Raw genomic sequence first — 13,110 nt, 5'->3', positions numbered from 1 at the left:
GATTTTTTTCTATGAAGACAGAAGTGAAGTTGTCTATGAACATCTAACAAATAAAGTTTGTATTCACCCTTGTTTTGGAAATTAGGAAAGAAAACAGGCAGATTAATGGACTGGTTTATGTTTGCTTCAGATGCCACTTTAGCTAGGAAGGAAGGATTAGTATGGAGAGAGACCCTATCTTTATGGAAGACCAAATAAGGAGGCACGGCAGACAGAACTTGAAGCTCAGAAACCCTCCTAGCAGATGTAATGGCGACTAGGAAAGCTGTCTTCCAGGATAAAAATTTTAAATCCACCGATGCTGCAGGTTCGAATGGAGGAGTCACCAATGCCTGTAGGACAAAGGTAAGGTCCCAAGAGAGCACTGAATCCTTGACAGGAGGGCGCAACAGAAAAATGCCTTTAAGAAAGGCCTTATACAGCCCAGAAGAGGCTAAGGCAATGTTGTCTTCACCAACATGAAAATTAGAAACAGCTGACATTTGTACTTTCACTGTGGAGGAGCTAGTTCCTTGCTGAAAAATGCCACAGAAGAAATCCAACACCGCTGGAACAGGGGCTGTAAAGGGTTTCTCTGTGAGGCCCAAATGGAAAAAACGCTTCCATTTACTGCGATAAAGTTTCCTAGTGGAATCTTTAAGAGAAGCCACCAGTATGGATTTTACTGGGTATGAAAGACCGGGAGTCCTGGCAATCAATGGAACTGGAGCAACCAAGCTGTCAGCTTGAGGCTGCCCAGGTCGGGCGGGTGGACACCCGAAGGATGGGAGATTAGATAAGGGCAGGGATACAGAACCCACACAGGAGCTAAGAGATGAGACCAAAGGAATGGGAACCAAACCTGACGAGGCCAGAACGGGACAATGAGGATAACTTTGCACCACAGTCGGCAAGCTTTCAGAAGAAACTTTGGAATGAGTGGCAATGGTGGGTAAGCATACAGATGCCGGGGGGGCAAGCATGGACTATAGCATCTCTGGGGGCTTCCCCTGGTGAGGGAATCAGAGTGAAGAACTCACTGCACTTCGCATTGGAAGAAGATGCGAAGAGATAGCAGCAAGGCTGACCCCATGCAAGGAATATCTCCTCCGCTACTGACTGTTTCAGAGATCACTCATACAGCATCAGAATAGCCCGACCCAATCTGTCCGCTAAAATGTTGGAGTGCCCCGGGATGTGCGTTGCTATCAGAAACAGGCCAGTGGAGATCGCCCACTCCCACACTCTCATGGCCTTGAGACATAGGGGATAGGATCTGGTTCCCGCCTGCTTGTTGATATACCAGACAACTGACATGTTGTCTGTCTGAATTGCAATCAATCCGAGAGGAAGGACAGTGTGAAAGGCTTCCAACACTAAAAGCACTGCCCTCATCTCTAGAGCATTTATGTGCAACTTGGTCTCTGACTGGGACCACGTGCCTTGGACTGTCCTTCCCGAACAGTGTCCCCCCACCCGAGTTGGGAGGCATCCGTGGTCACTGTGGTTTGGACTGGAGATGACACGAAGGGACGTCTTTCTATAATTTCCAGTGTATTTAACCACAAAAGAAGGGACGTCCTGCAGAAGTGACTGATCCTGATCGGAAATTCCATGGGCAGGTCTAGCCAAGACCATTGAACAGCCAGAGTCCACTGAAGAACCCGCATGTGAAGGCACGCACAAGGGAGAATCGATATGGAGGTAGCCATGGAGCCCAGTGCCCGGAGAACCTCGCTCGCCTTTGGAGACTTGAAGTTCACTATTTGAGCTATGTGGCACCTGAGGTGTAAGATCCTGTCTGGAGTTAAGAATACTTTCTTCTGCAAGGTGTCTAGCCATGCCCCAATGAAGTCTAAAACTTGCACTGGTTGCAACTGGGATTTCTGAACACTGACTGTAATCCCCAACAGATCTGCCAACCGAATGAAGTAGTCTCGGGCTAGACAAAGCAGACACTTGTTGGGCACAGCGAAGAGCCAGTCGTCCAGGTAAAAAAATACCTGAATACCCTGAAGCCTCAGGTGAGCCACTACAACTGCCATTACCTTGGTGAACACCCTGGGGGCTGTGGTGAGACCGAAGGGTAGGGCTCTGAACTGAAAATGACTAGCTCCGAGCCGGAAGCACAGAAACCTCCTGGAGCTTCTGTGGATCTTGATGTGGTAATAAGCATCCTTGAGGTCTAACGAGCACATCCAGTTGCACTCTCAGATATAAGGTAGAATGGACTCTAGGGTGACCATCCGGAATTTCTGTTTGGCTACAGACAGGTTCAAAGTTGACAGGTCTAGAATGGGCCTGAGGTTCCCCATCTTTTTTGGCACTAAAAAGAACCTTGAGTAGATACCTGATCTGGACTGGTCGGGGGGAGCCTGTTCGATGGCTCGTTTGAGAAGCAGCTTTGAAATCTCTAGAGCTGCGGCCTCCCTGTGAGTGGGTGGAACATCTGGGAGGTGTTTTGGAACATTTAGAAGGGCAACAAATGAGATAGTGTAACCTCTGGATATAATCTGTAACACCCAGCAATCTGTCGTAATGGACTCCCATGCCGTTGTGTGTAAGGACAATCTCCCCCCCTGACTGCCTCCAGAGTAGGACAGCCGGACAACCCCTCAGGGCTGCTGATTGGGTCTATCAGAAAAAGGTTCCCTAGACCCAAAATTCCTGGGACCCCCCCCCCCCCTACCTCTGGGTCGGCATCGATCCTGTCCCCCTCTGCCTCTGGGGGAATAGTTGTCCTGAGAATCCCGGGAAAACTGAGATTTTTGGAACCACATCTTCTTTTGCCCTCTTTGATTCCTACAGAAGGACCGCTGAAGGTTAGAGATCGGATCCCGATGGCAGACAAAGTCTTCCGTCTTTTATGCTCTGGACAAGTGTGTCACGTACTGTCTTTCCGAAAAGGGAAGAACCGTTGTAGGGAGCATTAATAAGCGACGCCTTGAAAGGGTCCGCAAACTGACACAATCTGAGCCAGGCATGACACCTCATGGCTATGCCTGTCCCAGCCACCCTAGCTGCTCCTTCCATGGCATGGGAAAGGAGCCGCATAGATGTGTTTGAGACTGACTTCAGAGTAGACATTTTTGCAGAGAACAACTGTCTGTCCTGTGGCGATAAGGACACTGGGGGCGACTCAGCGAATTCCGTTGCAAGGTCTCACTGAAGCCAGATCACGTGCCAAATAGTTCAGCTCATGGATTGAAAAGGTCACTGAGGAATAAACGCGCTTCCCAAACCTATCCACTGACCTGGACTCCTCATCTGGAGGGTGGACTGAGGAACTCTCCTGTGCTAGTTCCTTCTTGGTGGCTGCTGCGACCAACATAGCATCAACTGGGGATCCTTTTGACCAAGGTTGTCTGTCAGAAGGGGGAGATAAAATTTTGTTGGGGCATTTGGGGATGGGCTGTATGGTGTCAGGCTCCTTCCATGCCTGCATGGTGATAAGGTCCACCAAGGGGTCTGCTGGTGGAGCCACCCAGGAAGTAGATGGGCCCATGCCATAGGCCTCCAGGAACACTGACTCATCCCCAGAAGGTTTGGGGGCTGACCAACCTCCCCTCTAGCAGAGGATCTCCATGATTTCTCTGAAGGAGACATCTTCGGGAGGTGACCTGGGGGAACCTTCTCCTTCATCTAAGTCAGTGTCTGTAGTGAGGGACTTGGGGGAGTCCAAGTGCCTCCTTTTGCACTTGCGCTTACAGTGACCCTCTTCAGTGGGACTCTCTGAAGAGGACTCATGAGCTGCCGGGGGTTCCTCAGGGGAAACAACCTGGGGATCCTCTGGCACAGGCTGTCCTTGAGACAGGATGAAGGAAGTCATCGCCAAATCCAGAGGTGCCTGGGTGGAATCCGAGCGGATGGGCTGGGGTCTCAATCCCTGGGAGAAAACCCTCTCCACCACTTCGAAGGCCGAAGGAGAATGTACCTTCTTGGCACCCAGCAAGGAAGAAGCCCTCCCTGAATCCGAAAGCAGGGACCGGAGCCAAAGCAAGAGTAGCCTGAGGTCCGAGTAAATGGGTCGGATCCGAAAAAGGCAGAGCCGAAGAATCCATTCCCTTGGGTCTGACTCCCTGTTTGCAGCTCCGAGAGTCACTTGGGTCCAAACTAGTCGGATCCGAGGAGCTCAAGGTAACAGCCAGAGTCGAGGTTGGGGGAACCATCGGCACCGAGCTACCAACTGTGAAAATTCTCAGATCCAAGAGCCCAGATGCACGGATCGGGGAAGGAGAGATGGGGCAGAAAAAGGGCATGGAGGTCCCCCCTCCAGAGGGAGTGGGGCCTGGCAAGACTCCCATCTGTATTTGGGTCTGAATGAAACTCCGCATCATCCTGTCCTTGTCTAAGTCTGATAAGCTCCAAGTCGATCGCGAAGAAGCCACCGACTCGGATCTGTCTGGTCTGCGCAGTGAGGGCGAGGAAGGCCTTGGATCCAAAGGTTCCAGCAGCTCTGGTGAAAAACGAGGAGACCAGAGCCATGGAGAAACTGGCCTCATGGACTTAGAAGGGGGACTAAGGAAGAGCTCCCTGTCCGGTGATCTCTTGTGAGGTCTATCCCTTTTCTTGTCCCTATCCTCCTTGTGCCTTTCTCTGTCCTTCTCTTTGTCAGCTACACTGACTGTAGCTTTTTCCTTGCTTGATCCAGTACCAGAAGAAGTGGGAGTTTGAGTCCTTGTCTGGGTGGGAGGTTGAGTACTAGGTACCGAGGCCATGGCAGATTCCAGCATAGATGCAGGGAGAAGGCCTTTAGCTACCAATTTGGCCTTCCGATCCCTGAGGGCTCTAGGACTGAACCCAGTGCAGACTGCACATTGCGTTGACAAATGTGACACTGTCAAACAAATAACACACAGAGTGTGACCATCAGCCGGGGAGAGCTTATGGCCACACCCTGTGCATTTCTTAAATACAGATTTTGGCTGATCAGCCATGACCCTGCACCAAACACCACTACCTACAAAACCACCACACACAAAACACACGTAGGGGAAGGGCAGGCCTAACAACTACTCTACAGAGTTTTACAACAAAATTTTTTTTTTTTTAACTAACCGGCGAAAAAGTGATATACTAGTGGGGGAGGAAGGGAAACAATTAACTCAGACACACTAGACTAAGTATTAATAAACTTACTATCTCTGAGCTCAGAGCGAAGGAGACCACGATGCACACTACTGGCACGGCAAACGAGATCTGAGGGAAGGTAGGAGATGGTAGTGCATTATGGGTAGGAGCTCAGAGCTTGGAGCAGATGCTAGAAAAAAAGTTGCTGGCTCGGATCCGATATGGATCCAAATACCCACAGGTTGCAGATAAAATGAAGTTAACTACTTCAGATTGTAAGTTTCCCAGTGGCTTAAGTGATAATTTAATAAAGGTGTTAAGAATAATTTATTAAATAATCTGCAAAGAGAAAAAAAGCTTGCATTTATTAAAGACCAGTAATGGAAAGTCAAACTCAGTTTGTGTACTTAATGAGTCCACTTTCTGTAGACAAAGATCATAATGCTTAGCAGCCACAAAAAGCATCTCATAAAAAAATGTATTTTGACACAAGACTAAGGGATTGAAGTTAGTGAGGCCAAAACCCCAGTGGATCAATTTGTCTCCCCCAAAATACTTGTCTAGATGCATAACAATAGCCCCCACTGTAATGAAAATAAACAGAATGCCAGCTCGCCTGCAAAGGGGCAGTACCTAATCCTCTAGAAGACACAGCAGCAACGTACAGATGCACCAATAGTTTTCTGATGGGAAACAGTCACAGAACCTCCCCATGTCATAGCAGCAAAAGCAGAAAATAGAAGTGTAGCTGTGAGAATCCAGGGTAGATATGAGATGCACCAAACAGTCCTTAGGCAAGCCACCAGAAAACAAAACAATCTGATCCTTGAATCAGGTGGTCTCTTTTGGTTTCAAAATCTCACTTTGGTGTAGCATCAGAAGGGGCTGGTATTTAACAGCCCTAATGCCCATGGTAGCATATATATATATATATATATATATATATATATATATATATATATATATATATGACTTCCCATGCTACATTAGGCAGAGCTCCTCGCTAACACTCTTCAAGAGAAACCTTGACGAGTGGATGGGAAACAGAAAGTTTACCCCAAGGATCACTTCAGTGGCTCTGCTGGACAGAAGCACAGGGAACTAATCTAAGGGAGCGGCGAATGCCAACACATTCTGGCTAAGCTTATAAATGCCTTCGGGCAGATAGCCTAGTACCTACCTATGAACCTATATATATATATATATATATATATATATATATATATATATATATGTGTGTGTGTGTGTGTGTGTATACACACACACACACCCCCTCTTATCAGACCTGCCTAGGACCATAATCTCTGTTATCTGAAAGTGTAACCAGAGCCGCTGTTTTTTAGAACACCTCTAGAAGAAGCAAGGCCTACCACAGCAGACTCAGCCACAAAGTATTCATACAAAAGTATTATCTGATTCTGGACTTTCGAGACCATCTGTTTTTTAGGATTAGGCAGCTATGAAACAGGTTCTTTGGACAACTCAAGAGTGCAAATCCTCATTATATGTAGTTATATAGGGTTCCTATCAGTTCGTCGAAACTTCAGCAGTTCGAACACCATGTGTTCGAACTGTGAAGTTCAAAAACTGATTATCGCGAAGCCGAACACCAAATTCTTTCCCAGGGAAAGAATTCGGTGGGCCGTTTCTGTGGCTTTGCTATTTTCAGCACTGTGGTGGAAAGTTACGGGTCGGGTTCAGGTAAGTGTGTGACAATGATGGACCTTAGGGTTAGGGTATGGGTTAAGGTAAGTGGATAGATAGTGTATGTACAGTTTAGTGTAGGGTTAGATGTAGGATTTTAAGTGTATGTGTGTGGATTTCTGTTTTTTTGGTGTGTTTGTGTTGTGTGTGTGTTTCTTGGAACAGCGATGTTTTTCCCTGGGAAAAAAATCGCTGTTCTAAGCCTTCGATGGTTTTGCACTTCGAAGTTAGAAGTTCGAACATATGGTGTTTGAACTTCTGCCGTTTAGTCAAAGTGATATAGACCGGTTATATATGAGATATACCAACTAGTCTGAGCAAATCAGCCTTTACTAACTGTGCATAACTGCCTAGGTGACAACTCTGGTCATTCATTTAAAGTGTTTTTTTTATAAATGTAGCTCAAGGCCTTTGATTTCGATTTTTCCAAGAAAAATACCACAAAACTCAGAAACTTTGACTGTGTGAATAAAGAAAAAAAACATGACATTTCCAGGGATGTCATTTTTTTTTGGTCTGGATGCTCATCCATCATAACCCAGATTTTGACTCATATTTACTATTTGGAAAAGTTGGTTTGCTTTATTCAGTGCTCTGTACTTAGATTCTGTCTGAATTTTGCTGATATAAATATGCACTAAAAAATTATAACCGGTTCACAATAATGACCAGAAAGTCAGTTAACAATCACAAGTATCATTCCTGGAATTTCAGCATATAAAAACAGAATTTTATTTTTAGTAATTGTACATTAGTATTCCTGATTAAGTCTAATATGTTAAAGCATGAAAGAGCTTATCTAGTCACATGTATTGTACTCATACTGATTAAAGTTTATTTGTTTTTGGCTTTTAACTCGATTCAAGTGTTATTTATACTTTTCTTATGGAATCCGTGTTTCACAAGATTAATCTTTTTTACCTGCATTATTCTGCTTTTTCATGGTTACTAGCCTAGTACTTACCTATGAACCTATGAGCTATAGTATGATCACTGTAGGCCAGAATCTGAAGGGAGTGTTGCTGACCTCTTCTTCTTTTTGGTACAGGCGATAACTGGCATGGATGTCTTAGGTGCTGCTGAAGCTTGTGCATGAAACAATGTTCTCCAGAAAAAACACTGTATTCTTTGATGGTGAGATCAGAAAAATCAGATGTCTGTGGAACTACATGGACACCAAGGTGTCAGGTCTCTGCACCCACTGTAAAAAGCAGAGCTGTGAAACAGATGCCTGACCTATTAACATTTGTTCCTCAAATAACCCAAGAACCACAACAGTAAATTAACCACAGAAGAAGGGGAATACACGCATGCAGTCTAATAGAACCATAAAAGATCCAGCTGTAAGTCTAAAAGCAAACAGTTGTGATCCAACACCCAAAATGGGAGAGTTTTTTTTGAGTTTGTAAAACTCTAGCATCACGTACCATTTTCACAGTCATGCTGGGCACTAGAAAAGTGCATCCCAGCACTAATTCCTCTTTTAGGTGGTAGTGAGAAAAAGATCAGAGTTCACTCTACAAAGTGTGGAAAAGTAGTACTGCATCCACAGAAGTTGTACAGCACCACGTGTAAGCTAAATTATCTTTTTTTTTTATTTTATGTGAAGGGGACTCCTTTGTGTTTCTACTTTTCCTTAAAACATGTTTTCAACTACTGATTAATGGCTAACGGAAGATTCTAAGCTTATGCTTTAAAAAGGCTTGTAAATTTTCACTCTCCTGGTGTATTTTTTTTATTTAATCAAATACTATCAATTAACTGTGTGGTGATTCTATCTTAAACAGATGATGTGTAGATTGAACTATCTGGTAGCAATATCCTAAAAAGCAGCTGTTGGTAATCCTCTCTTGTGATAGCATTAGAAATAGTAAAAAAATACACAAAATTAATTATCTGTAAGAAAGATAAACATTACACTTTATTTTGCCAAAAATGAGGACTAGTAATCAACTCATGAAGTACAGAATCAAAATGGAGTGAATTTACACTTCAGACAGCAATAGAGAATTTTGGCCATGTGATGATCTCCTCCATTTGTTATGGTTCAAGACTGTATACATATGCCCATTGGGACTATCTAACACTTGTAAAGGTCAAGCAAAAGAAATTACTTTCATCTTCAACTATATTCCTGATGAAATAATGAATTCCTGCAGCAAAAAAACCTTATGATGAAAACCTAAAAGTCATTTGATAAAATCAATGGAATTATTAAATATTAACACCTTATGCAACATTATCATAGCATTTCCTAGAAAACTTCTGCACTATGAATACATCTGACTAATTCCAGGACAGATTAACAAAACAACAAAGCAAAGTGGTGCGGCACAGACCTGAACTACCAATGCTGCTCATGCAGCTGTTATTTTAGTGAGCAGAATTCAGAAGTGGATCTGCACTGCCAGAGGCTAGGCTGGTGAAAAGCATTACAGTATCCAAATAGCTATGCTTATCCCTTTCAAGAAAATTACTACTATGTTACTACCTGATGCAATCTGGGGATTAGTTACAATAACAGAACTGCAGAACAAGCAATTTCCAAGTCAACTGACAGCATGAAAAATGCAGAAAATGTTCCCAGGGCATCCAACTCGCTTCTGTATCACACATAAACTTTGTCTGGTTGTGCATCTCCAAGATTACGTATAACTCTGTCAAATATGGCAATAACAGAATGAGGTGTGGACACTGGACAGATAAGGAGAAATTGCTGGTGAAAAAAAATCTCCCTACAGACTGGCATTTCTATTAATGTTGTTTAAGAATATCTGTATATTAGATAATGCTAAACCAACATTTAAGCTGATAAAACATTCATCCATTATCCATGCACAACACAACACTTCTCTCCACTGTCCAAATTTTTTTCTTATCTGACTCTAACAGATGAATGCATGAAGCTGGTAAATACACATTTGTCAATGTCGTTTTTGTTATGTAGAAATGTCACCTGAGCTCACACAATGGCTCTGTTTCTTAGGGATTTAAGAAAAGCATAGTCTGTTGTATGTATTTTATTAATGTGTATTCTCAGTTACAATGATACATCTCTGAAGTAAATACAGCAACAGGAAAGGTAATACAAACTTAAACCATAAAAACTGTAAGAAAAACAGCAGATAAATATGTAGTGCCTTGTTTTAAGAGACAACTTTCCCATAAATGAAATCCCAAAATTCTTTTCTTTGAAGAACTCTGTGCACTCTGAACTGGTTCATATTTCCATGAGCACTGATAAAGTTGTGTAATTCTTTAAAAGCACCTGGTCCCACAAGATGGACTCTGATTGGTCCAATGCTTCCTTTGAACCTGAAGGATTTATATATTCCTGATTCCTTCTGCAGGGATTCATCCAGCTACAAAAACAGGAACAAAGAAATGTTCAAAAGTGCCTCACAACATATCAGCACCATTAACTGACAGTAATACATCAGACTACACAATGTAGTTCATTGGTTAAGAACACAACCCAGACACACAGCTGTGCTTACAAGCATATGCTTTCAACAGGACTGATCATCAGTTGGAAGAAAGAGCTGGAGCCAGTGGATATAGCTATGCTAGTTTACCCTTCGGGTTGAGAAAATATAGAACTACACCAAAATCAGCCACAACAGATTAAAATTTTTGAAACACGTGTTTAAACTCTGCTAAATCACTATTAGTGCATCACTATACATAACACAGAGCTGCTTCAAACCTCACCAAAAGTAACTTTAATTATAAAAGTATCTACAACTCACACTGTCCTGGATATGGAATTTTCTGTGATCTGTGTTCGCCTGCCACATACACATTTACATAATCTGATGGACTAATGGAAATTGCAGAAGGGATTCCTGGGGCAGAGGGTTAGGTACAATTAATTTTGCAGGAAAACATATCAAGTGAAATTTTAGACAGCAGTATGAGCCACTAAAGCATGGAGTTTGAAGTACATCTATATATAGTTATCAAGAACTTGTTATCCGCACTTCAACAAAGGAATTGGATGGACAGAACTCTGTATAAGTAAAGCATTTTCTCCCGGTTATAAAATTCATAAGTAGGCATGCATTTTCGGACTCACATAAATGCAATCAATACTGATATGTTGGTACATAAAATAATTTTATGTGACATTTATTGTGTGTGTATATATATATATATATATATATATATATATATATATATATATATATATTCAAACATTTCTGCTATAATAGTTCTTCTCACACTAATACAAATCATTAAGTACCGAACATATCACCATCAAAGGAGACAGAAATGTGTCTAAACTGCCTATGATTTGCAGCTAGTATATGCTGCAGCTGTCCCACCCATCCTCATTTTTCCTCCTCTCCTTCTTGTGTCCCATCCAATGCCAATGTGTCCTAGGCAGATCTGATAAGAGAGAGTGTGTGTGTGTGTGTGTGTGTGTAGATATATATATATATATATATATATATATATATATATATATATATATATATATACACAGATATATATGGGATAACTACGGAATACCAAAATTCCACAATCCCAAAATTCTGAATACCGAGGACCAGAATCTCAAGATTGTGGAATTTCGAATGTAGTGAATGGGGATTGCCATACAGTGCGGAACGGGAACTCTGCCGGTCACTCCACTGTAGTGTGATCTCGGAGTTGGTATATTTAAGTTGCAGGGGGTGTGGGGGGGCAAGCCCCCCTGCATACACGTTAGAATAGTTTGTTGTATGTTTTACTTTTTTTTTTTTAAGTTTCAAGATTCCACAATCTCGAGATTCTGGTCCTCAGGATTCAGAGTCTCGGGATTGTGGAATTTCGGTATTCCGTAGTGCTGCACTCCACCACCTAGACTTATAGTCCATTCTAAATATTGGCAATCATCTTTGTGAAGTAAAACTTCCTGAAGTCCAGATTACAATTTATCTGCAACATTTGTAGCAGATAACCTCTTTGACACCCTCCTCACTTTTCATCCTTGACTTTACTCTTCAATGTTCTCATTCATAAGCTTATTGTCACAAGTCATAGCCACCACCTCTCTCCTTACATCTGTGGCACAAAATGCTAACTTCTAGCTCTAAAGAGTCCAATTCCATGTCCCCTAATCACTTCACCAAGCATTACCACTTACCTGTCTTTTCCAAATCCAGGGCAGGATTTGCTACAGCAGTCTTGCAGGGCCTACTAGCCACCCCTAACTTTTCTTGACTGCCTCCACCCTTCCTCAGCTTTGGGAATCAACCCAAGTGTGATGACTGCAACAGTGAAACACAAAGAACATACTACAGTTGTGTACACTTATCATAAATGTAGATGTTCGAGGGTATTCACTGTTGCGGTCATCAAACTTGGGTTATCTGCCTGCAGGTAAGCCTTCAGTTGGCCCATATATCAGAGTCTTAGTATTTCTGCATCGGATGCTGTCACTTCTTCCATGACGTCAGGTCATCAGGGGTATAAAAACAGGCAGTCGACGCCATTACATTTTCTTGCCCCAAATGTCAGGAGCCCCCAAATAGGGAGCTAGTATATGGTGTGGAAACCACCACCAATAAAAGATAAATACCAATGCCATTATGAATAGCCATAGAGAGGAGAGACAGAAAGATAGAGAAAAACAGGGGACTGGAGGGACTGGAGGGAGGGAAACCAGGACTGCTTGGTGAAGGTGTGTACAGAACTCCAGGTTGCAGCTTCCAGAATGTCCCTGGTAGGGACTCCCCCGAGAAATGCTGTAGAGGTAGAAGTAGCCCTAGTGGAATGTGTTCTGACCCCCTGAAGGGTTGGTTTTCCATGGTGCTTCTAGCATAAATGGATGCAGTATGCTATCTATTTAGAAATGGTTTGTTTAGAAATGGCCTTGCCCTATGCCCCTGTTGCAAAGCTGACTAGCAGCTGGTCAGATTTGCTGAAAGGCTTAGTCCTATCAAGGAAAAACCTGAGCTGCCTGTGCACGTCCAAAGAGTGCAGGATCCTTTCCCCTTTATTCTGAGGGTTAGGGAAAAAGGTTGACAAATGGATGGCTCGGTTTAGGGCCACACTGGACACCACCTTAGGCATAAAGGACAGGTTAGTCCTGAGGGAAACCCTGTCAGCATGAAAGATAACAAAGGGTTCCACAGCCATCAGTGCCTATAGCTCAGACACTCTTCTAGCTGAAGTGATGGCTAGAAGCAAGGCTGTTTTCCAAGAGAGGAATTTTAACGCTGCTGAAGCAGCAGGTTCAAAAGGGGGAAGCGTGAACTTTTCCAGTACAAAGTTAAGATCCCAAGCAGGGATGGGTGATCTCCTTGGGGGCCTTAAGTTGTTAGCCCCTCTCAGGAACTGTTTGATGAGAGGGTGAGAAAATAGAGGTGGCTC

General features: G+C 43.3%; 1 protein-coding gene across 2 annotated transcripts in view; it reads right to left on the bottom strand.

The window, feature by feature from the left end:
* Positions 1-8,650: 8,650 nt before the first annotated feature.
* Positions 8,651-13,110, bottom strand: part of GHDC (GH3 domain containing) — a 903,895-nt gene continuing 899,435 nt past the window's right edge. For both annotated transcript variants that reach the window (XM_044054723.1, XM_044054722.1), the window contains exon 9: positions 8,651-10,115. In XM_044054723.1, the coding sequence (XP_043910658.1) occupies positions 9,900-10,115 (216 nt within the window). In that variant the 3' untranslated portion in view covers positions 8,651-9,899. The remainder of the gene's footprint in view (positions 10,116-13,110) is intronic.

Source organism: Protopterus annectens, chromosome 13.part0 (assembly GCF_019279795.1).
Source record: "Protopterus annectens isolate FY-2018-M chromosome 13.part0, PAN1.0, whole genome shotgun sequence".
NCBI classification, from domain to species: Eukaryota; Metazoa; Chordata; order Ceratodontiformes; family Protopteridae; genus Protopterus; species Protopterus annectens.
Note: the sequence above shows the minus strand (reverse complement) of the source record. Positions and strands in the feature narration are given on the sequence as shown.